The following is a 25,849-nucleotide window of genomic DNA, read 5'->3' as shown; positions in this document are numbered from 1 at the left end:
TTGTTAAAGGCCCTCACCTTTACCTTGGGCCTTTAATGCTGGAGCGGGCCTTTAATGGCCAGTATAGCCCGCTATGGCGTGCTATAAGGCTATATTAGTCACAATTTTCTTCTAAATTTTAAATGTTATGTCATCCTAGTGAGCAAATAGTAAGAGCAGAGACAGATACCTTCTTCACTGAATAAGTGTTGATTTACTAATTAGAGCCAGTTATCAGAATGTGAACAGTGGCCTGTAGACTATGGTGAACACTAAATTGTAGGGTATTGATGTACGCAAGAAGCTAGTTAAAGGCCGGCCAGAGAGACCCTGAATTATTCAGCACCACAGCTCCTCATTTTGACTGAAAAGCTTTGGGTCCGAATGCTTGGCCTCCATTCTTTGTTTAGTGTATTAGGCCTTAGCTTACGCTTACACATGCCAGTAGACTTCGTGCCCCTTTAGTTCTTGTTCCTTAAAAAAGAAAATGATGGTTTCTCCAATTATAGGGTGTTAACTATGTTATGCCCTCCCGCCAACGTCTCTGCAAAGATGCTAGTCAAACAAATGGGCAAAAATTGTGTTGTTGTATTTTGGTATTTAAGAACGGGGTGTCAACAGTGCCTTATGCAATGGCATTAATATTGATGGCTAAGTGTTTATTGCTAATCTGTAGTGCTGCTGCATTATGCTTTTGATGATTTCTTGATTGTTTTAAACAAAGTAGGTAAAGCCATATTATGGATCAAATGTTTTGATGTTGCTGACCACCAAAACGCTTAGTAACATCCAGGAAAAACAAGATAGCAGTGAGCAACAAAGTCCAGACGATGGTTACGTATATGAGTGGAGTGCACCAGTGTTGAATGCTGGCACCACTTTTAATCTGTATCTCTGCAATGTGGAGTTGGAATTTGCCATAGTTCCTATGTTTCAACTCACGATTGAGGCAAAACATGAATCAGCACTATTTTGCACCCTGTCATCTGTGATCGTACCGTCTGATTAGCTAGTCAATGACATAGCTAAAACTCAAACTATGACATTCTGAGGAAAACACAGTTTAGAGCTGGATTGATTCTTCGAGTCGGACAGTTTACTCGTACCAAAACATATAGATATTTGGGATCAGTGTACTTTAGTATGCCAACTTAGGGGGTTATTCTAACTTTGGAGGAGTGTTAATCCGTCCCAAAAGTGACGGTAAAGTGACGGATATACCACCAGCCGTATTACGAGTTCCATAGGATATAATGGACTCGTAATACGGCTGGTGGTAAATCCGTCACTTTTCCGTCACTTTTGGGACGGATTAACACCTCCTCCAAAGTTAGAATAACCCCCTTAGTCCATGGAACAGGAAACAATAGCAAAGTCTACTCTTTAGAAAATGTTATGGGTCTTGGTTTGTTTCTCCATTAGTTAAAGCATTTAACAGTAAAGTGTATAATCATAGACCTATGGTGCAGAAGTGTTGCCAATTAAAAAGCATACTGTACTCTGTTGTTGCCACATGTGGCCCTGTATCTGAAGAAGCTCTTTGTGGTACAGAAATCAACAGGAATGGAGATGCTGCAGCTGAAATTAGGACTTAATTCATTTTGGGGCAGGGTGCTGTCATTAATATTAAATTGTTGGATTTTGTTTTGCTTGTCATGGCAACACCACATTTCTTTTGTTCTTTGATTTATGAGAAAAGTAACACATGTGCCAACCTTGGTGTTTTATAGCAAATTTTGTAAATTGCAGCTAAAGTTAATTCTGTCACCCTAGATGTTTTAAGAGTGCCATTAGATGTGTTACAAAGGAAATGGCAACAAATTGCCATCCCGATTTGTTGTAGCTACAGGGAAAGTCATTTTGTGCATAATATTATGTTGCACAGATTGTGGTAATCTACCATGGTATTGCAATTGTGTTAAAAACCTAGATGTTAGAAAATGTTTTATGTTTTAGATTTGGTAAAGCTTAGTGCTTTATTGTCTATCCCGGAGTAATGTATTGTATGGCGATTCCTTTGTTAAGGAAGAGACTGCAGGTAATGTTTTCCATTTCTTGTCATTGTGTAGCATAAACACAATCGTTCCATTGTTGGATACAGTTTTGGTGCAAATGGATACAATTGTACCATTTAATAATGAGGTTGTGTGAACAGGATATTCATGACAATGTTTGAGATTTGTTAAAGGTTTTACCTCAAGATGTAAAATGGTATGAGTTTATTTTTGTGTTCATATTTTTTAAATAAATTGTGTAAACAGATTGTAAATCAAAGGTAGAAAGTAGTTTAATATTAGAGCATTATAGACTCACGGTGGCGGTCCAGACCGCCATGGTTTTGACGGTCTGACTGTCAAATTAAGAGTTTGGCTTTCAGACCGCCAAAAAATACTGCAGATTCCGTCGGGATCAGTGATCCCAGAGGTATGACGGAGGTTGGAGTTATAATCAGCCATTGCGGCGCTGAAGTCAGTGCTGCCTTGCTGATTACAACCTTGTTCTTCGCCAGCTTTTTCATGGCAGTTCTCCCGCCATGAAAAGTCTGACGGAGAACAAGTACAGGAGGGCCCTTGCACTGCCCTGCCCAGCACCCTGCGTGCAACCAGCATCCGGAGCTTGGCGGACGGATGTTTCTGTCCACCTAACTACTAATGACCCCCTAAGTCATTGATATCACAGATCCAGCGAATTTAAATTGGAGTTTAAAACAGTGACTTTTTTAACTCCACTCATGTGCTTTCAAATTGAATATCCTCTTATATGTGCTGCAATATTTTTAAAGCCTTCTGCCCTATCCTTAGCCCTGTTAGGATCCTGAAATGCTGCACCTAAGTGCTGTACATTGTCTACGTTGCTTTACATTGACTGAACTACCTCTTTAGTAATTGTCCTGTAATGATTGTTCTTCGACATTAGACGTGAAAAACATTGTTTAACTGTGGGTCATGAAATGTCATGAGCATTTTGCAGGATTGTGCCTTTGGCACTATATGTAAGCAGCTTGCATAATGTTTCATGTGGAATATAGACAGGATACTGGTATGAATGGAAAATGTCTCTTTGAGCGACAGTTGTTATGTAAACCAATCTCCCTGGAAAAAAAATTCTGCAACATCACCTAATGTGACTTTTTGTGGAATTTTATGTAAATGTTGGCATTTTACACATTTAATCACCAAATGTTTAAATCGCTGTCAGACCTAGCATTAATGTTTTGTATAAAATGTTTCTTTACACAGCTTCACCTTCCCTTAAATACTCCTTTGCCTGGAAGTGAACTTACCAAAGAACCTTTCCGCTGGGACCAGAGGCTGTTTGCGCTGGTGTTGCGTCTGCCTGGAGCCTCGACTGTCGAGTCAGAGCAACTGGGGAGTGTGCCAATGGATGAGTCTGCAATAACACATATGTGTGAAGTTACTGGAGGTATTCAGAAAGGAGTGTCTTGTGATTACTTTCAAAGGAACAATAATGTCCTGACATGTTATTGCAAGTGTAGTCATGAGGTCCTGTATGCTCAGACTTTGGTTTGTGAAGCTACTTGATTCCCCCACCGCCTTTGTACCCGGTTTGCACAGAAGTTCAGACTTAATTAACATTGCTATTATTTTTAAGATGAAAAGTAACACTAAGCCAAATGTGTTTGTATTTCTGCTTCTTATTTTCATTAAATAGAAACGTACATTGCTGGCTTTAGAGGAGTCATCTCCCCCTTTTTCACAAAGTATGTTTTTTCTTATGTCTGCCATTAGTCACAGCACAGATCCTCTCCTTCGCTCGTCATAAATGACTGCACACTCTCCCATTGTCTTCCATTAGCAGCAGTAGTGTCTCCTTAGCCCTTCTCTTTCTGTTAATGAATGCTGTTGTGTGTTTCTTAGAAATTTGAGCAGTCTAGTCCCACCAATACATTAGTGAGGAAGGAGGATGAGGAATATGAGGAGGTTCGCAAACTTCTTGGGCATAGCTAACATCTGGGGTGCAGTTTCACTGAGGCTCTGGAGTGAGAGGGGCCCACTGCCCCTAATTAGTATACAACCGAGAGGAGGGGTCCATTTATCTTGCTTACTTGCTTTATGGTCTGGGTACCCTTGCTACGTCAGCTGAACTTCTTGCTCTGAATCCGAAAATAGAGTGCAAGTAGAAGAATATATTTCATTTATGGGTCTAGTTCCCTGGTTGACATTAGTGATGTGCCTTTTGAAGTTCCAAGTACCTCCTGGGTTGGAAAGTTTCCAGTGCAATGACATTGTGTACCATTAGATTTCTCCATTTCAACATACTTTGACTCAGAGTACTCAAAGTACCACTCCAAATGTTCTTCTAATAGTTCAGGGAAATGTAGCCTTGCAGTGTACTATATAAAGATCTATGAAGACCCATGATATGCTTATAGAGTTATGTACAGCTACAATAACCTAGACTTCACTGCTCAAGCAATAGTGCACTGAACTACGTCCAGGCACCCGTGGGTAGGGAAGCACTCCTTTTAGACCCTGATACGGAATACTCCTAATGATTCATGGAAATGTGGTCTTGAAATGTACTATATAAAGAGCTACTAAGACCCGAGATCTTCATATAGCCAGAGTAGTCTCCTCACAGTTTAGGTACTATCCAAACAAATATTTTAGTTTGCTGCAGCCGTTCTTTCCAGACAGGAAATATTTTGGGCAGTTGCACTTAAGGTGAGCTCTACAACAGGCAGTTAGGTGTTGAGTCATTAATTCATAGAAGGCATTTTTTTTCTGCCAGGGGCCACAGACTTCTACATTTTAGTAGGAATAACCAAATGAAGAAGGCTACACCCAGGTTCGTTACAAAGAAACCCTCTATGAATGTTTTTAAGTAAAACAGGCGGAAAATCTTTCTGTCTTTCCTACTGTCCTGTATTGCAGCAGAACAGAAACTCGGAATGTTGAGAGTGAACATTATTTCCACACAGATCTGTTTATAAAGCCTGTTGCAGCTCTACCTCTTCACAGTGTCTGCCTAACATGCCATGTTTCCCAGATTTACTGGATCATCCTTGACTGGAAATCCTCTCTTCAAACCCAGGGTTGATTATTATAGCTGCAGTTTGATAAAACCTAAAAAAAACTATCTTTCACATTGCCCACAATATTGAAATGATGCTAGAAGATCGTTGACCTGTCTGAAAAGTTAGTGTTTGCTGGATAAATGATTTTATTAGCAATATGTCCTCATCCATTGTGCGCTGCATGCAAGGCAGTTCATTAAATTAATCTTCATTTGGTAAATGCAATCATTTGATACGAGACTGCAAGAACAGCTTTTGTTAGCCTGTAATATCTAAATCACTGTTTTTACTGGTTGGTGAGACACATATGCAGTGGGCAGCATCAGAAAAAGGAAAATCCATTTCTAAGCTACGAAGGGAAGAGTCGCAACGGAATGAGGAGGCCGTTGCTTGGAACCAGGCAGACAGGCAAGCAGTGGTGATGGCAGTGGAGATAAGCGGAACCGTTTTGCCGCGTGGGGCTACACCGCACTGCGCCACAAGGAGGTGGAGCACGTGCTTTGGTACGCTGGACACTGAGACGCCATACAGCGACACGGCGAGTCAAGCAGTGGGAAGGAACGTCTGTAAGGAGGGGGGCTCGTGGACACATTTTGGCGCTTTAGTCCTCAAATTCAACTCCCCCTGTGACCCCACCTTCCTTTGGGGCTTGCCATTACCCACGGCCCATGGTTTTCTCGCCTCCTTGTAACCGACGCTCCCCTGCGCTCTGCGCTCAGTGCTCACTAAGGAGATTCAAGAAGATTAAAGAAGTATGAAGTTGTTCAGTCGCCAGGCCAATCAGCAACTCTGAATCAAACCAGCAAAATCAGCATAATTAGCATTACCGACTGCAAGCTAATCTATTGTAACTGGTGTGGTCGTGGCTTCATGCCCCCTCTTCCCCCCACCTACCCTGTAAAGACAGCTCAACTAAAGCGATAACTAACCAGGAGTGAGGCGGCGCCACAAGTGTGCTCCTTCCACTCCTCCCTTCAGGAGTAAGTGTGGAAGAGGTGGCGCTTCACGGACACGTGGGCCTGAAAGGCTTGACCCAGCAAGGTTAAAAATACATTTTAAAAAGTTTTAAAAGGCTCAAAGGGGCTTAAAAAATGACAAAAAGGATAAGGGAAAAAAACGAATACAAAAATAATAAAGGTAGTTGAGCATTGACATCGACATTAACATTAATACTACAACAGGAACAGCAGTCGTCCAGTTCTCATTTATGAAAGTCACCAGACTTCGGCATCGTCGCCAGTCGGGAAGCAAGTCACTGGCAAGCGGACTACATTTTTTTGGTCAGTGAGTGCTCTGTGTCTGGCCCTGTGCTTTGCTCTGTGAGCACCTTTCTTGTACTCTACACACTAGGGCAATTGCTGAAACAGCAGGTAGGCTGGTGCTGATCGGCCGGCCGGGTATATTTGGTAATTCCAGACATAGTTGAGGCACAACCAAGGTCGGTTTTGGGTATCTGTTTCTCCCTGGTAGTGGTGCGGTTGTGGTGCGGAAGCGGCTGGCGCTATGCCGGGGCAGCTTACTCCACACCCTGAGGCTGGGGCATTTATACATCTACATATTTTACAAAACTACAGGCTAAAACATGATCCATCCCTTGTGCCCTCCACCCCCGACACCATTGGACAAGCAGTGGCATCGAAAGCAAGTTCCTTAACTTGTCTCGTGCCAGACATTGGATATCTGGTGTGTTCATGCACCCTGCAACGTGACCTGTGTTTAAGGTTCATGAAGGTTTGCGCAGGTAGGCGGCACCAGTCTTACAAAATATACGGCTCAAGAATCCCTATTGGCAAGAGTCTTGTTGTGGGGAGAGAGTAAAGACCCAAGAGGATCAGGAAGTGTAAATGTTTTGAGCAAAAGGAGCATGAGAAAACGGCACCGACCTTTGAGCGAGTGTTTGGACACCGCCTGCACTGCAACATCATCTAGCTTTTCGTACTTGACAAGCTTCTCCTACATGTGCACAAACTCTAACTAAAAGTTACGTGAAACAATAGAACAAAGAAAAAACTGCAAAGAGATATAGACGATTGCAAACCGTAGAAAGGTCCACGCACTGGTTAAAACTAGGTGGTCTGGGAGGAGCAAGGGAGAAACAATGGGCTCTGGGAAAAATTGGAGGCGTTAGTAACACAAAACAGTCGGAAAAGGGGAAAACTTATGGATATTAAATTAAACAAACCTAAAATGTCTGCAACTTCGTCAAAAACTCAGAGGAGAAGTCTGGAAAAATCTACAGAACCCCTGTTACCTGATTTGGAGTCCAGTCCAACACAACCAAAAATAACGGAGAAATTCAAATACCTGAAAGATGCTGGGGCTTCAATATACTCCAGCAGTAGCAACTTCACAGGACTTCATCAGCCTCTCAGTCATCTTGTATTAATCAAACAGCCAAGAAAAATAACAGAGATACCATCTGGCTCTTCTGGGCTGGCAGAGCGGAGGAAAGAGCCCCCAAAGTTTTTGATAGAATTAAAGATATAATTATTTTCTCAAAGTATTCTGGAGGAGTCAACAAAAATTAAACCAACAAGAACCCCTTATATCTCTCCCAGAGGCACAGTGCAAAATTGCCAAGAAGGAATCCTGCAATGGACGATAGAAAAGGAATGTGAACATACTACCAAAGGCAGGAAAATATGGAGCCACTCGCTATAACAAAGACAGGAATGGATATCTATGCAGACTCTTTGAGGTTCACTCTGGGGGTTGAGGAACTAGCCCACCTAATAAACTACCTGGAAGAGGAAGAAATCAAGTGGCAAACACAGAAATGGGTGGATGGTTCCCCGCAGGACAACAACTTGACTCAAGATAAAAATCAAAATCAGAAATGGGACAAAAAGATTGCTCAAGATATAAATGAGAAATCCCGGCAAACTACCTCCCCAAGTAGGGCGAGGGAGGAAACAATCTGTAGTGCATCTGATCTGATCAAAGACCGCTCTTATCTCAGAGTATGGGAAACTATGTTTAATACGTATGTGAGAGACGCGCCACCAAACATCAGTGCAGACCAAATGGAAGTTGGGGGACCCTGGGCCTTACTTCTTAGAATATTAAAAAGGTCTGTTGAGGCCCTAAATTACCAGGCCAACCAAATGGACATTCAGACTAGCCTTCTGAGCATCCTGGCTTGTAGGGTAATGGGCCCCAAGTCACTGTGGCCTCCTTGTGGTGCTAAATTGGCTTTAAGCTCACCCACAAACTGGGTCAATATCTCCAGGAGGCTGGCTAATTTGTCTAGCACCGGTGAACAGTTGTAGCCTTGTGGCATCTCTGCACTCTTTGATCAAACTGTTCAAGTTGACAATCTTCTCGTCGATCATTGAACCCTGTGCTTAGAAAATTTAATAATATTAACAGATTAGGTCCCCAGCTTTCAGTAATGACTCAGTGGGGGAAGGGGTATCCAATAACGATTCAGTGGGGTTCCCTGGGTTCCAGTAATGATAAAGTGGGGGTCCACAGAAGTCAAAAGGTTGGGAACCACTGGTTTATATGATAATTGTATATGTTTTAATAATCTCCCCTTATTACAATTATGACCATGATTCAGGCCAACTTAACATCCTTATTACACTAGTTATGTGCAAGGGCACTGGAATTATATGGCAGGAAACGACAAAATTATGAGGCAGGTTTGACCAATTTATGTTGCAAGAAAAGTCTAATTATGAATTTACCATGCCAGTAGCTCTAACTCAAGCAAATGCAAGACCTATTTGCTTGCAAATACTTTTTGGAAATTGTTCTCGAGAGCCAGCAACAGAAAATGTGACTAATCTCAGTACAATGGCTGATAAAGCACTAAGAAAAGGCTCCACAAAGCGAATAACAGTAGAAAAGCAGGTTCAGGAGCCGTCCCAAAATAACCCCCCAGAAAGCAAGGAAAGAACAACAGACATAAGCTTGGCTCCCAGGGAAAACCTACCAACTAGTTTTGGACAAGTATCAAACAGGATGAATTCAATACCAACAACTATAGAGCAAATACATAAGGAACTAAACTCAGTAAAAGGCAACCAAACATATTCTAAATAATGGAGTGGCAACGAGCACACAGACAATCCGGAATGACATCTTGATGCAGAGCGGACTTACAAATAATAATCTATTTATATGGCCCCCCAAAGACTCTCCCGCTATAATTTATGAAAAAAAATACGCAGGGGGAGATTGCAGCCCCAGGAGGAAAGGGACTAATTAGGGAAACCGTGGAGAGCGAGGCGAACATTTCAGTGCCAAGAATCAGCATTAATAATGATGTTATCTTAAAAGCTAATCTACCTAACCAAAGACCTACACTGGATGAGGACTTCCTTACCGAACATTAGGGTAAAGGAAACACCAGAATTACAAATGAATCTGAGAACTCAATGCCTTGGAGCTTCTGGCCCACCATCAGTTCAGGTTGCCCAAGCCTGTGAAAACCAGGCCAGGCCACACGTGGCAGAGGCAATCACGCTACTCTGCCCGCATTTCATCTCAAAAGGCCCCAAGACATTTTCATCCAGTGGATCATTCCTTAAATAGATGTTTTCACCACCGCAGAGAACGTGCAGTGTCACAGCTACTGTGTGTTGGAGTTTCCTCTTCAAGATAACCCATCTTCCCCTCAGCCAGGCTCCCAGCTCTAATCAGTGCTGGATTACCCTGTGCTCTACAAACACACCTAACATACCCTACACTGACTCAATGGCCTTATGCATGCCTCTCCTCCACTCACACTCCTGCCTGAATTCTGAACAAGACGTGAGTGGACCGGGCTTAGGTCACCCTGGTACCCTCAGATTGGGCCAGTAGAGAGTGGTATTCAATCTATTTGAGAAGGAGCTTTTGTTTGCCACTCAGGCTAACTCTTTAAGAGGACATTCTCTTCCATCGGCTGGGTAGGAGTCAGCATCTGAACCTCCACCTCTATCTATATGTAGATTGAGTGAAAACCAACCGAGGGAGTTTGACCTGCTTGGGGATTTAATAGACATTATCTTATCAGCTACATGCCAGCCTATCAAATGGAATTACTGGATGTATATGTCCTGTTGCAGAGACATTGGGGTTGCTGGGTGAAGTTTGTTGGCCTAACGTGAGGACCGTGGTGCTGACCTGTGTCAGGTTAATTTATTTGCTGTACTGTTTTTGTTTTGTCGATAGGCAAAGTATTGTTTTGGGCACTGTTAAAAGTTATTTGTTGGCCTTTTCAGCCTTTTTCATGTTTGCTTGATCAGTCTGTTGTTTGTCACCTATTTTAATACATTTACTTGAAGGATTTGTGTGTTTCCTCCTGCACCCTTCACTATGCCACAGTGAGACCTTAAATTGGTTCTCACTCTTTTGAACCTGTGTACAACTGTCCCCTGAGGCTGTTAACCATTGAGAGTGCTTTCGCGAAGTGGGCCTGGCAACTTCAGACGAGCTTTATGAGGACTCTATACTTCGGCCCTTTGAAGAACTCATGTCAACGGCGGGGATTCAAGCTGGCGCTTTCATCACATACTGCACGATCAAACACTTGTTAGGAGCCACATGGGAAACGGGGTAGCGCTGAACCGTAAGAGTCCCAATTGCTCACATTGATACTATCAATTGGAAACAAAAGGGGCACAATTTCCAGACTATACTAATCATTATTAGAACAGGTATGCCCTGAACTGACGCACGCCAAAGCCAGATGGGACGAGGTACTTCCCTCTCCCTTGTCCCAAAACACATGGACGGCGGCGCTATCCTCTGTCAAAGGTGTGTCTCGTAATACCAGATTTCGATATACTCAGTTCAACTATATACATCACTCCTATCTATCCCCGGCCCGCATAAAACGTATATATCTGGGTTCGGACCCAGGGTGCCCTAGGTGTGCACAACCATCACCAGATTTCTATCACATGGTATGGGCATGTCCCCCTCTGGTTATAGTATGCCAAAGCATCACGGAAACCATAGCTGATATTACAAATTATACACTACCTATGACACCAGAGTCATGCTTGCTGGGTCTGCGCCGGCGCTCCAAAAGGGATAAGCATGTACACAGGTTTATTGATTTGGCCTACTTGGTGTTTAAACGCTTAATAGCGACTCACTGGAAAGCTCCACATACTCCAGGATACAATAACTGGTTGCGTAACCTGATACAAAGCTTGTATGCAGAAGTGTGCACACTACGTCAGCTCCAACACCGGGGATTGGCCCATGGAGGGTCTGAAATATGGGACGCCTTTATTGTCACTATGGAGGCCAAAAATGACACCCATCCACCTTGAAATGTGTATATACCACATTGTATTGGGCAGACAAAGGACATCCTCCTACTCACAGGCTATCTGTACCCTGACAGAACTTACCCGCATATCTTGCTTGCTATGCCATTAAGGGCATGGTGGGCTACCTTGCGTGCGAGGGATCCGGGGTGACAGGCGCAGACCAGGCCAAGCAGGGGGCTTGTCCTGACTACTACGTTTTCACACCATGGGACTAAGAGATGAGTAATGAGGCACCAATGAATACCCAATGTACGTAGATAGGTGTACATATGCATAAACACATTTATATGCTCCTTAACTAAAGAAGGGTTAGTTAAATCTTAACACCCCATACGAAATATAATTAACAACGTTCGCTATTGATGTGGCACAATCCTTATGAAACAGTACTACGCTATATTCCCATGTTTATTTTATCATCTTTACATAAGTCATTATGTATGTATGTTCATGCCCGACCACTTAATGGCTGATTGTTTTGCAGAACCTCAATATGTTTAATAAAACAGATTTGGGAAAAAAACAAAAAAAACCATTAAGAGTGCTTAGTGCGCACCATGTTGGTGAACTGCAGGCACTGTCTATGCAACCGCCTTATATCACCTTCTTCACTGACAAGTTGGTGTTGTGCAGTGGTGTCACCCTTCTATGTGGGACATTCCATAACACTTCCTACTTTTTTCCTCTCTGACATCATACCTTCAAGGAGGAAGAGAGGCTTCACAGAAACCTTTAATTTTTACACCAACCAAACTAAGGAGTAATGGGTGGATGCCCAGCGTTTTAAATTGGTGGAAGTTCAGTTCAGAACCAGACCTTGTCTAGATGGATCATCATGTGCATGAAAAAGTGTTTTGCCCTGACCATAAAAGAGTCTCTTATGTGTCCTAGGGCTTATTTCATCAGAGTCAAGGCCACCAATATGGCATTGGCTATGGGTGTTATGCTGTTTGACATCTGCCAGGCTGCTACATGGGTGTTCGTCTACTTCTTTTCCAGACACTAAGATCTCAGCTCTCAACTCCGCAGAGAGGTCCATTTTGCATCTTCAGTTTTGCAGGGCTTCCTGGTGTTAAGCCCACTCATCAGACCGTTCAACATTTGGGAAGTAATGCTTTTGTGTCTTTACAAAAGGCGAGTAATCTGTGGTTAGAAGTATCCACTAGAAGAACAAGTTAATTGCCTCTGGTAACACTCTTTCTGATGGATACTCTGTCTATCCACAGATTCCTCACTTCCCTTCCTCCTCCCCATTCTGTGGTGTGGGCTTTTAGGGTTCTAAAAAGTCCCACATTATGTTTGGCACACTATAATGATTGCAGACTCTTATGGTGAAAAGAAGAGAACAAAGTCTGTGCTTTTATACGTCTCAGTGCTGTCATTTCCAGAGCTGCGATGCCGCTACAGAGAAAATGGTGCCACCTGTTGGCACACATGAAAAATTGCTTGGAAAGTTCTGTTCCAAGGAAATTCAAAAATGCAAAAGGTGAGGAATCTACAAATGGAGTATACACCAGAAAGAGTGTTGCAGGGGTAAGTAACATGTTTCACTCACCACAGTTTTGAAACCCTCATAGCAATGAAGGTCCAAAATCTCATCATCTTTCCCTTCTTTCACCTATATGTTTTTCCTAAATAAACCTTCCAATCCAAAAATGGCAGCCATCCACTACTCTGCCTCGCACCTCTCTTCCTTCTCAGACTGCCTTTCATACAGTTACCAATCCACCTAATATTGTACCCCACCACATGTCAAACATCAGAGTTATAATCTTGTAAACCAAATATATTCCAGGCAATTCTCGATGTTGCCACTACTGATGGCACCTATTGGTAGAATACATGTGCACCAATGTTTTATGGTCAGTGTGCATCTTGTGTGGTATCCCCCCCAACTCAATTTCTAATATGTACAGATGCTCAAATAATGCCAGCTCTTCACGCTCAATGACAGAGTACAAGAGATGGAATACATACAAATTTCAAGCAGAAACTACAGTATCATTTTCAAATATATATATATATATATATATGTTTTACATTTTTTTAACAGGTCGCTCATACTGTGTTAAAACACAAAGAATGTTAAACCAGTGTTTAGAATCTCTTGCTCAGAAAGTCCAGAGTGGGGTGGTGATCAACTTTGAAAAAACAGGACCAGATCCATGTTCTACCGCTGAAGGTATATATTCATATTTTCTTAATTCTCTTTATTTCTTTTGTTGGCGTGATGGAGCTCTCCTTTTGAATTAGTATTTAAAGGCATGTTCAGTATAATATTTCTTAATACATGAAGAGGTCAGTTAATGTAGAGACATAGGTACACTTTAACCTGCAGCAACTTGACATAAACATGAAATTAGACAGATTGGAAAGTCATTAAAAAACCCTAGGCAAAGTATTGTTCCTGAGATAACCTTTCCACTATTAGCAGTTTAGTTTAGATTTTGTTTATTTTCTGTTGAGCTCTCATACAGCTCAATGGGCAGTACTCAGTTTGAGGCAATGGGGACCACCGGCACTTATTTTTCCTCATCAGACCTGATGACTCCAAAATGATTTATGTAGCGAACCACTTACCTATTGTCCATCTTCAGGAGGACACATCATTACATTATCTCTTTGATCCAGCATTAAACACTGGTCAAACTTGCTAGAAGTTGATATGTAGCTCTAATTCCGTTTCAGACCACTGCCCTCACATAAATACGTGTCTGCATCTTATGCACTTGACAGTCGGCTGGCACCCAACTCTTTGATCAGTTCTGGGGTTGAACCAAAAATACCTCTATCAGTGGATGTAGGAAGTTGGCTCTGTATGCACTATTTCAAAGTAAGGAATAGTATGCACAGAGTCCAAGGGATCCCCTTAGAGGTAAGATAGTGGCAAAAAGAGATAATACCAATGCTCTATTTTGTGGTAGTGTGGTCAAGCAGTAGGCTTATCAAAGGAGTAGTGTTAAGCATTTGTTGTACATACGCACAGGCAATAAATGAGGAACACACACTCAGAGACAAATTCAGCCAATAGGGTTTGTTATAGAAAAATATATTTTCTTAGTTTATTTTAAGAACCACAGGTTCAAATTCTACATGTAATATCTCATTTGAAAGGTATTGCAGGTAAGTACTTTAGGAACTTTGAATAATTACAGTAGCATATATACTTTTCACATAAAACACAAATAGCTGTTTTAAAAGTGGACACAGTGCAATTTTCACAGTTCCTGGGGGAGTTATTGTTAGTTTTAACAGGTAAGTAAATCACTTACAAGTCTCAGGTTTGAGTCCAAGGTAGCCCACCTTTGGGGGTTCAGAGCAACCCCAAAGTTACCACACCAGCAGCTCAGGGCCGGTCAGGTGCAGAGGTCAAAGAGGTGCCCAAAACACATAGGCTTCAATGGAGAGAAGGGGGTGCCCCGGTTCCAGTCTGCCAGCAGGTAAGTATCCGCGTCTTCGGAGGGCAGACCAGGGGGTTTTTGTAGGGCACCGGGGGGGACACAAGTCCACACAGAAAGTACACTCTCAGCAGAGCGGGGGCGGCCGGGTGCAGTGTGCAAACAAGCGTCGGGTTCTCTGTAGATTTCAATGGGAGACCAAGGGGTCTCTTCAGCGGTGCAGGCAGGCAAGGGGGGGGCTCCTCGGGGTAGCCACCACCTGGGCAAGGGAGAGGGCCTCCTGGGGGTCACTCCTGCACAGAAGTTCCATTCCTTCAGGTGCTGGGGGCTGCGGGTGCAGGGTCTTTTCCAGCCGTCGGGACTTTAGGTTCAGGCAGTCGCGGTCAGGGGGAGCCTCGGGATTCGCTCCGCAGGCGTCGCTGTGGGGGCTCAGGGGGGACAACTTTGGTTACTCACGGACTCGGAGTCGCCGGAGGGTCCTCCCTGAGGTGTTGGTTCTCCACCAGTCGAATCGGGGTCGCCGGGTGCAGTGTTGCAAGTCTCACGCTTCTTGCGGGGAGTTGCAGGGGTCTTTAAATCTGCTCCTTTGAAACAAAGTTGCAGTCTTTTTGGAGCAGGGTCGCAGTCCTCGGGAGTTTCTTGTCTTTCTTGAAGCAGGGCAGTCCTCTGAGGATTCAGAGGTCGCTGGTCCTTTGGAAAGCGTCGCTGGAGCAGGTTTCTTTAGAAGGCAGGAGACAGGCCGGTAAGTCTGGGGCCAAAGCAGTTGGTGTCTTCTTTTCTTCTTCTGCAGGGGTCTTTCAGCTCAGCAGTCCTCTTCTTCTTGTAGTTTCAGGAATCTAAATTCTTAGGTTCAGGGAAGCCCTTAAATACTGAATTTAAGGGCGTGTTTAGGTCTGGGGGGTTAGTAGCCAATGGCTACTAGCCCGGAGGGTGGGTACACCATCTTTGTGCCTCCTCCCAAGGGGAGGGGGTCACATCCCTAATCCTATTGGGGGAATCCTCCATCTGCAAGATGGAGGATTTCTAAAAGTTAGTCACTTCAGCTCAGGACACCTTAGGGGCTGTCCTGACTGGCCAGTGACTCCTTCTTGTTATTCTCATTATTTCCTCCGGCCTTGCCGCCAAAAGTGGGGGCCGTGGCCGGAGGGAGCGGGCAACTCCACTAGCTGGAGTGTCCTGCGGTGCTGGAACAAAGGGGTGAGCCTTTGAGGCTCACCGCCAGGTGTTACAGCTCCTGCCTGGGGGAGGTGTTAGCATCTCCACCCAGTGCAGGCTTTGTTACTGGCCTCAGAGTGACAAAGGCACTCTCCCCATGGGGCCAGCAACATGTCTCTAGTGTGGCAGGCTGCTGGAACCAGTCAGCCTACACAGATAGTTGGATACAGTTTCAGGGGGCACCTCTAAGGTGCCCTCTGGGGTGTGTTTCACAATAAAATGTACACTGGCATCAGTGTGCATTTATTGTGCTGAGAAGTTTGATACCAAACTTCTCAGTTTTCAGTGTAGCCATTATGGTGCTGTGAAGTTTGTGTTTGACCAACTCCCAGACCATATACTCTTACGGCTACCCTGCACTTACAATGTCTAAGGTTTGGCTTAGACACTGTAGGGGCACAGTGCTCATGCACTGGTGCCCTCACCTATGGTATAGTGCACCCTGCCTTAGGGCTGTAAGGCCTGCTAGAGGGGTGACTTATCTATACTTGCATAGGCAGTGAGAGGCTGGCATGGCACCCTGAGGGGAGTGCTATGTCGACTTACTCATTTTGTTCTCACCAGCACACACAAGCTGGCAAGCAGTGTGTCTGTGCTGAGTGAGGGGTCTCCAGGGTGGCATAAGTCATGCTGCAGCCCTTAGAGACCTTCCCTGGCATCAGGGCCCTTGGTACCAGAGGTACCAGTTACAAGGGACTTACCTGGATGCCAGGGTGTGCCAATTGTGGATACAAAAGTACAGGTTAGGGAAAGAACACTGGTGCTGGGGCCTGGTTAGCAGGCCTCAGCACACTTTCAATTCAAAACATAGCATCAGCAAAGGCAAAAAGTCAGGGGGTAACCATGCCAAGGAGGCATTTCCTTACACAACCCCCCCCCCCCCCAACGAAAGAGGATGAGACTAACCTTTCCCAAGAGAGTCTTCATTTTCTAAGTGGAAGAACCTGGAAAGGCCATCTGCATTGGCATGGGCAGTCCCAGGTCTGTGTTCCACTATAAAGTCCATTCCATGTAGGGAGATGGACCACCTCAACAGTTTTGGATTTTCACCTTTCAGTTGCATTAGCCATCTGAAAGGTCTGTGGTCGGTTTGAACTACAAAGTGAGTACCAAAGAGGTATGGTCTCAGCTTTTTCAGGGACCAAACCACAGCAAAGGCCTCCCTCTCAATGGCATTCCAACGCTGCTCCCTGGGGAGTAACCTCCTGCTAATGAAAGCAACAGGCTGGTCAAGGCCATCATCATTTGTTTGGGACAAAACTGCCCCTATCCCATGTTCAGAGGCATCTGTTTGCACAATGAATTGCTTGGAGTAATCTGGAGCTTTTAGAACTGGTGCTGTGCACATAGCTTGTTTCAGGGTGTCAAAGGCCTGTTGGCATTCTACAGTCCAGTTTACTTTCTTGGGCATTTTCTTGGAGGTGAGTTCTGTGAGGGCTGTCACAATGGATCCATATCCCTTCACAAACCTCCTATAGTACCCAGTCAAGCCAAGGAATGCCCTGACTTGAGTCTGGGTTTTTGGAGCTGCCCAGTCCAGAATAGTCTGGATCTTAGGCTGGAGTGGCTGAACTTGGCCTCCACCTACAAGGTGTCCCAAGTAAACCACAGTTCCCTGCCCTATCTGGCATTGGGATGCCTTGATAGAGAGGCCTGCAGATTGCAGGGCCTTCAAAACCTTCTTCAGGTGGACCAGGTGATCCTGCCAGTTGGAGCTAAAGACCGCAATATCATCAAGATAAGCTGCACTAAAGGACTCCAACCCAGCAAGGACTTGATTCACCAACCTTTGGAAGGTGGCAGGGGCATTCTTTAAACCAAAGGGCATAACAGTAAACTGATAATGCCCATCAGGTGTGGAGAATGCTGTTTTCTCTTTTGCTCCAGGTGCCATTTTGATTTGCCAGTACCCTGCTGTTAAGTCAAAGGTACTTAAGAATTTGGCAGCACCTAATTTGTCAATCAGCTCGTCAGCTCTAGGAATGGGATGGGCATCTGTCTTGGTGACAGAATTAAGACCTCTGTAGTCCACACAAAACCTCATCTCTCTCTTTCCATCTTTGGTGTGAGGTTTGGGGACTAAGACCACTGGGCTAGCCCAGGGGCTGTCAGAGTGCTCAATTACTCCCAATTCCAGCATCTTGTGGACTTCCACCTTGATGCTTTCCTTAACTTGATCAGACTGTCTGAAGATTTTGTCTTTGACAGGCATGCTGTCTCCTGTGTCCACATCATGGGTACACAGGTGTGTCTGATCAGGGGTTAAGGAAAAGAGCTCAGCAAACTGTTGCAGGACCTTCCTACAATCAGATTGCTGTTGGCCAGAGAGGGTGTCTGAATAGATCACTCCATCCACTGAGCCATCTTTAGGGTCTGATGAGAGGAGATCAGGGAGAGGCTCACTCTCAGCTTCCTGGTCCTCATCTGTTACCATCAACAGATTCACATCAGCCCTATCATGGAAGAGTTTTAGGCGGTTTACATGGATCACCCTCTTGGGGCTCCTGCTTGTGCCTAGGTCCACCAGGTAGGTGACCTGACTCTTCTTTTCCAGGATTGGGTAAGGGCCACTCCATCTGTCCTGAAGTGCCCTGGGAGCCATAGGCTCCAAAACCCAGACTTTCTGCCCTGGTTGAAATTCAACCATTGCAGTCTTTTGGTCATACCAAAACTTCTGGAGCTGTTGGCTGGCCTCAAGGTTTTTACTTGCCTTTTCCATGTACTCTGCCATTCTTGAGTGAAGGCCAAGTACATAGTCCACTATGTCTTGTTTAGGCTCATGAAGAGGTCTCTCCCAGCCTTCTTTAACAAGAGCAAGTGGTCCCTTTACAGGGTTGCCAAACAGAAGTTCAAAGGGTGAGAACCCTACTCCCTTCTGAGGCACCTCTCTGTAAGCAAAAAGCAGACATGGCAGGAGGACATCCCATCTCCTTTTGAGTTTTTCTGGGAGCCCCATGATCATGCCCTTTAATGTCTTGTTGAATCTCTCAGCAAGGCCATTAGTTTGTGGATGATATGGTGTAGTGAATTTATAAGTCACTCCACACTCATTCCACATGTGTTTCAGGTATGCTGACATGAAGTTGGTACCTCTGTCAGACACCACCTCCTTAGGGAAGCCCACTCTGGTAAAGATACCAATGAGGGCCTTGGCTACTGCAGGGGCAGTAGTCGACCTAAGGGGAATAGCTTCAGGATACCTAGTAGCATGATCCACTACTACTAGGATGTACATATTTCCTGAGGCTGTGGGAGGTTCAAGTGGACCCACTATGTCCACACCCACTCTTTCAAAGGGGACCCCCACCACTGGAAGTGGAATGAGGGGGGCCTTTGGATGTCCACCTGTCTTACCACTGGCTTGACAGGTGGTACAGGAGATGCAAAACTCCTTAACCTTCTGGGACATGTTGGGCCAGTAGAAGTGGTTGACTAACCTCTCCCACGCCTTGGTTTGTCCCAAATGCCCAGCAAGGGGAATATCATGGGCTAAGGTCAGAATAAACTCTCTGAACGCCTGAGGCATTACCACTCTCCTAGTGGCACCAGGTTTGGGATCTCTTGCCTCAGTGTACAGGAGTCCATCTTCCCAATAGACCCTATGTGTTCCAGTTTTCTTGCCATTGGACTCTTCAGCAGCTTGCTGCCTAAGGCCTTCAAGAGAGGGACAGGTTTCTTGTCCCTTACAAAACTCTTCCCTTGAGGGTCCCCCTGGGCCCAAGAGCTCAACCCGGTAAGGTTCCAGCTCCATAGGCTCAGTTCCCTCAGAGGGCAGAACTTCTTCCTGAGAAGAGAGGTTCTCTTTTTGGTGTTGTGTTGCAGCTGGTTTTCCAGCTGGCTTTCCTTTTCTCTTGGTAGGCTGGGCCTTTCTTCCAGACTCCAGCTCTACTTTTTCACCCTGTGCCTTGCACTGTGCCCTTGTCTTGACACACACCAGTTCAGGGATACCCAGCATGGCTGCATGGGTTTTTAGTTCTACCTCAGCCCATGCTGAGGACTCCAGGTCATTTCCAAGCAAACAGTCTACTGGGATATTTGAGGAGACCACCACCTGTTTCAGGCCATTGACCCCTCCCCACTCTAAAGTTACCATTGCCATGGGATGTACTTTAGTTTGATTGTCAGCATTGGTGACTGGATAGGTTTGGCCAGTCAGGTATTGGCCAGGGGAAACCAGTTTCTCTGTCACCATAGTGACACTGGCACCTGTATCCCTCAGGCCCTCTACACTTGTCCCATTAATTAAGAGCTGCTGCCTGTATTTTTGCATGTTAGGGGGCCAGGCAGCCAGTGTGGCTAAATCCACCCCACCCTCGGAGACTAATGTAGCTTCAGTGTGACACCTGATTTGCTCTGGGCACACTGTTGATCCCACTTGGAGACTAGCCATTCCAGTGTTAGCTGGAGTGGAGTTTGAAGTGGTATTTTTCTTGGGACAGGCCTTGTCTCCAGTTTGGTGTCCAGACTGACTACAGCTACGACACCAGGCCTTTTTGGGATCAAAGTTTTTACCCTTGTACCCAGAATTGTTTTGTGAAGAGGCTCTGGGCCCACCCTCCTGTGCAGGTTTTTGGGGGCCTGTAGAAGACTCTTTACTATTTTTGTTTTTGGCTGTCTCACCACCCTTCCCCTGGGGAGGTTTTGTGACCCCTTTCTTTTGGTCACCCCCTGTGGAAGTTTTGGACACCCTAGTCTTGACCCAATGGTCCGCCTTCTTTCTCAATTCTTGGGGAGAAATTGGTCCTAGGTCTACCAGATGCTGATGCAGTTTGTCATTGAAACAATCACTTAATAGGTGTTCTTTCACAAATAAATTGTACAGCCCATCATAATTACTTACACCACTGCCTTGAATCCAACCATCTAGTGTTTTTACTGAGTAGTCTACAAAGTCAACCCAGGTCTGGCTGGAGGATTTTTGAGCCCCCCTGAATCTAATCCTATACTCCTCAGTGGAGAATCCAAAGCCCTCAATCAGGGTACCCTTCATGAGGTCATAAGATTCTGCATCTTTTCCAGAGAGTGTGAGGAGTCTATCCCTACACTTTCCTGTGAACATTTCCCAAAGGAGAGCACCCCAGTGAGATTTGTTCACTTTTCTGGTTACACAAGCCCTCTCAAAAGCTGTGAACCATTTGGTGATGTCATCACCATCTTCATATTTAGTTACAATCCCTTTAGGGATTTTCAACATGTCAGGAGAATCTCTGACCCTATTTATGTTGCTGCCACCATTGATGGTCCTAGGCCCATCTCTTGTCTTTCCCTTTCTATGGCTAGGATCTGTCTTTCCAAAGCCAATCTTTTGGCCATCCTGGCTAACTGGATGTCCTCTTCACTGGAGTTATCCTCAGTGATTTCAGAGAGGTTGGTCCCTCCTGTGAGGGAGCCAGCATCTCTGACTATTATGCTTGGAGTCAGGGCTTGAGAGGTCCTGTCTTCCCTAGATAGGACTGGTGGGGGGAATCACCCTCCAAGTCACTATCATCATCCTCTGAGTTGCCATCCTCAGAGGGGTTGGCCTTTTCAAACTCTGCCAACAGCTCCTGGAGCTGTAGTTTGGAAGGTCTGGGGCCCATTGTTATTTTCTTTAATTTACAGAGTGACCTTAGCTCCCTCATCTTAAGATGGAGGTAAGGGGTGGTGTCGAGTTCCACCACATTCACATCTGTACTAGACATTATGCTTCTAAAAGTAGGAATACTTTTTAAGAATCTAAAACTAGTTCTAGAATCTAATTCAAACTTTCACAAAACTTTTAAACTCTAAAAGAAATGCTAAACAGGGACTAACACAAGGCCCTAGCAGGACTTTTAAGAATTTAGAAAAATTTCAAATTGCAAAAAATCAATTTCGAATGAAAATTTTTGGAATTTGTCGTGTGATCAGGTATTGGCTGAGTAGTCCAGCAAATGCAAAGTCTTGTACCCCACCGCTGATCCACCAATGTAGGAAGTTGGCTCTGTATGCACTATTTCAAAGTAAGGAATAGTATGCACAGAGTCCAAGGGTTCCCCTTAGAGGTAAGATAGTGGCAAAAAGAGATAATACCAATGCTCTATTTTGTGGTAGTGTGGTCGAGCAGTAGGCTTATCAAAGGAGTAGTGTTAAGCATTTGTTGTACATACACACAGGCAATAAATGAGGAACACACACTCAGAGACAAATTCAGCCAATAGGTTTTGTTATAGAAAAATATCTTTTCTTAGTTTATTTTAAGAACCACAGGTTCAAATTCTACATGTAATATTTCATTTGAAAGGTATTGCAGGTAAGTACTTTAGGAACTTTGAATAATTACAGTAGCATATATACTTTTCACATAAAACACAAATAGCTGTTTTAAAAGTGGACACAGTGCAATTTTCACAGTTCCTGGGGGAGGTAAGTTATTGTTAGTTTTAACAGTTAAGTAAATCACTTACAAGTCTCAGGTTTGGGTCCAAGGTAGCCCACCGTTGGGGGTTCAGAGCAACCCCAAAGTTACCACACCAGCAGCTCAGGGCCGGTCAGGTGCAGAGGTCAAAGAGGTGCCCAAAACACATAGGCTTCAATGGAGAGAAGGGGGTGCCCCGGTTCCAGTCTGCCAGCAGGTAAGTACCCGCGTCTTCGGAGGGCAGACCAGGGGGGTTTTGTAGGGCACCGGGGGGGACACAAGTCCACACAGAAAGTACACCCTCAGCAGCGCGGGGGCGGCCGGGTGCAGTGTGCAAACAAGCGTCGGGTTCTCTGTAGATTTCAATGGGAGACCAAGGGGTCTCTTCAGCGGTGCAGGCAGGCACGGGGGGGCTCCTCGGGGTAGCCACCACCTGGGCAAGGGAGAGGGCCTCCTGGGGGTCACTCCTGCACAGAAGTTCCGTTCCTTCAGGTGCTGGGGGCTGCGGGTGCAGGGTCTTTTCCAGCTGTCGGGACTTTAGGTTCAGGCAGTCGCGGTCAGGGGGAGCCTCGGGATTCCCTCTGCAGGCGTCGCTGTGGGGGCTCAGGGGGGACAACTTTGGTTACTCACGGACTCGGAGTCGCCGGAGGGTCCTCCCTGAGGTGTTGGTTCTCCACCAGTCGAGTCGGGGTCGCCGGGTGCAGTGTTGCAAGTCTCATGCTTCTTGCGGGGAGTTGCAGGGGTCTTTAAATCTGCTCCTTTGAAACAAAGTTGCAGTCTTTTTGGAGCAGGGCCGCTGTCCTCAGGAGTTTCTTGTCTTTCTTGAAGCAGGGCAGTCCTCTGAGGATTCAGAGGTCGCTGGTCCTTTGGAAAGCATCGCTGGAGCAGGTTTCTTTAGAAGGCAGGAGACAGGCCGGTAAGTCTGGGGCCAAAGCAGTTGGTGTCTTCTTTTCTTCTTCTGCAGGGGTCTTTCAGCTCAGCAGTCCTCTTCTTCTTGTAGTTTCAGGAATCTAAATTCTTAGGTTCAGGGAAGCCCTTAAATACTGAATTTAAGGGCGTGTTTAGGTCTGGGGGGTTAGTAGCCAATGGCTACTAGCCCGGAGGGTGGGTACACCATCTTTGTGCCTCCTCCCAAGGGGAGGGGGTCACATCCCTAATCCTATTGGGGGAATCCTCCATCTGCAAGATGGAGGATTTCTAAAAGTTAGTCACTTCAGCTCAGGACACCTTAGGGGCTGTCCTGACTGGCCAGTGACTCCTCCTTGTTATTCTCATTATTTCCTCCGGCCTTGCCGCCAAAAGTGGGGGCCGTGGCCGGAGGGAGCGGGCAACTCCACTAGCTGGAGTGTCCTGCGGTGCTGGAACAAAGGGGTGAGCCTTTGAGGCTCACCGCCAGGTGTTACAGCTCCTGCCTGGGGGAGGTGTTAGCATCTCCACCCAGTGCAGGCTTTGTTACTGGCCTCAGAGTGACAAAGGCACTCTCCCCATGGGGCCAGCAACATGTCTCTAGTGTGGCAGGCTGCTGGAACCAGTCAGCCTACACAGATAGTTGGATACAGTTTCAGGGGGCACCTCTAAGGTGCCCTCTGGGGTGTGTTTCACAATAAAATGTACACTGGCATCAGTGTGCATTTATTGTGCTGAGAAGTTTGATACCAAACTTCTCAGTTTTCAGTGTAGCCATTATGGTGCTGTGAAGTTTGTGTTTGACCAACTCCCAGACCATATACTCTTACGGCTACCCTGCACTTACAATGTCTAAGGTTTGGCTTAGACACTGTAGGGGCACAGTGCTCATGCACTGGTGCCCTCACCTATGGTATAGTGTACCCTGCCTTAGGGCTGTAAGGCCTGCTAGAGGGGTGACTTATCTATACTTGCATAGGCAGTGAGAGGCTGGCATGGCACCCTGAGGGGAGTGCTATGTCGACTTACTCATTTTGTTCTCACCAGCACACACAAGCTGGCAAGCAGTGTGTCTGTGCTGAGTGAGGGGTCTCCAGGGTGGCATAAGTCATGCTGCAGCCCTTAGAGACCTTCCCTGGCATCAGGGCCCTTGGTACCAGAGGTACCAGTTACAAGGGACTTACCTGGATGCCAGGGTGTGCCAATTGTGGATACAAAAGTACAGGTTAGGGAAAGAACACTGGTGCTGGGGCCTGGTTAGCAGGCCTCAGCACACTTTCAATTCAAAACATAGCATCAGCAAAGGCAAAAAGTCAGGGGGTAACCATGCCAAGGAGGCATTTCCTTACACAACCCCCCCCCCCCCAAACGAAAGAGGATGAGACTAACCTTTCCCAAGAGAGTCTTCATTTTCTAAGTGGAAGAACCTGGAAAGGCCATCTGCATTGGCATGGGCAGTCCCAGGTCTGTGTTCCACTATAAAGTCCATTCCATGTAGGGAGATGGACCACCTCAACAGTTTTGGATTTTCACCTTTCAGTTGCATTAGCCATCTGAGAGGTCTGTGGTCGGTTTGAACTACAAAGTGAGTACCAAAGAGGTATGGTCTCAGCTTTTTCAGGGACCAAACCACAGCAAAGGCCTCCCTCTCAATGGCACTCCAACGCTGCTCCCTGGGGAGTAACCTCCTGCTAATGAAAGCAACAGGCTGGTCAAGGCCATCATCATTTGTTTGGGACAAAACTGCCCCTATCCCATGTTCAGAGGCATCTGTTTGCACAATGAATTGCTTGGAGTAATCTGGAGCTTTTAGAACTGGTGCTGTGCACATAGCTTGTTTCAGGGTGTCAAAGGCCTGTTGGCATTCTACAGTCCAGTTTACTTTCTTGGGCATTTTCTTGGAGGTGAGTTCTGTGAGGGCTGTCACAATGGATCCATATCCCTTCACAAACCTCCTATAGTACCCAGTCAAGCCAAGGAATGCCCTGACTTGAGTCTGGGTTTTTGGAGCTGCCCAGTCCAGAATAGTCTGGATCTTAGGCTGGAGTGGCTGAACTTGGCCTCCACCTACAAGGTGTCCCAAGTAAACCACAGTTCCCTGCCCTATCTGGCATTGGGATGCCTTGATAGAGAGGCCTGCAGATTGCAGGGCCTTCAAAACCTTCTTCAGGTGGACCAGGTGATCCTGCCAGTTGGAGCTAAAGACCGCAATATCATCAAGATAAGCTGCACTAAAGGACTCCAACCCAGCAAGGACTTAATTCACCAACCTTTGGAAGGTGGCAGGGGCATTCTTTAAACCAAAGGGCATAACAGTAAACTGATAATGCCCATCAGGTGTGGAGAATGCTGTTTTCTCTTTTGCTCCAGGTGCCATTTTGATTTGCCAGTACCCTGCTGTTAAGTCAAAGGTACTTAAGAATTTGGCAGCACCTAATTTGTCAATCAGCTCGTCAGCTCTAGGAATGGGATGGGCATCTGTCTTGGTGACAGAATTAAGACCTCTGTAGTCCACACAAAACCTCATCTCTCTCTTTCCATCTTTGGTGTGAGGTTTGGGGACTAAGACCACTGGGCTAGCCCAGGGGCTGTCAGAGTGCTCAATTACTCCCAATTCCAGCATCTTGTGGACTTCCACCTTGATGCTTTCCTTAACTTGATCAGACTG

General features: G+C 45.6%; 1 protein-coding gene across 1 annotated transcript in view; it reads left to right on the top strand.

Annotated features, from left to right (window-relative positions):
• The window catches only part of LOC138263749 (integrator complex subunit 6-like), a 191,281-nt gene that overhangs the window by 53,002 nt on the left and 112,430 nt on the right, over nucleotides 1–25,849 (top strand). The window contains exons 5-6 of the mRNA XM_069212486.1: nucleotides 3,219–3,402; nucleotides 13,340–13,468. Of these exons, the coding sequence (XP_069068587.1) occupies nucleotides 3,219–3,402; nucleotides 13,340–13,468 (313 nt within the window). The remainder of the gene's footprint in view (nucleotides 1–3,218; nucleotides 3,403–13,339; nucleotides 13,469–25,849) is intronic.

This window comes from Pleurodeles waltl, chromosome 2_1 (assembly GCF_031143425.1).
Source record: "Pleurodeles waltl isolate 20211129_DDA chromosome 2_1, aPleWal1.hap1.20221129, whole genome shotgun sequence".
NCBI lineage: Eukaryota > Metazoa > Chordata > Amphibia > Caudata > Salamandridae > Pleurodeles > Pleurodeles waltl.
Note: the sequence above shows the minus strand (reverse complement) of the source record. Positions and strands in the feature narration are given on the sequence as shown.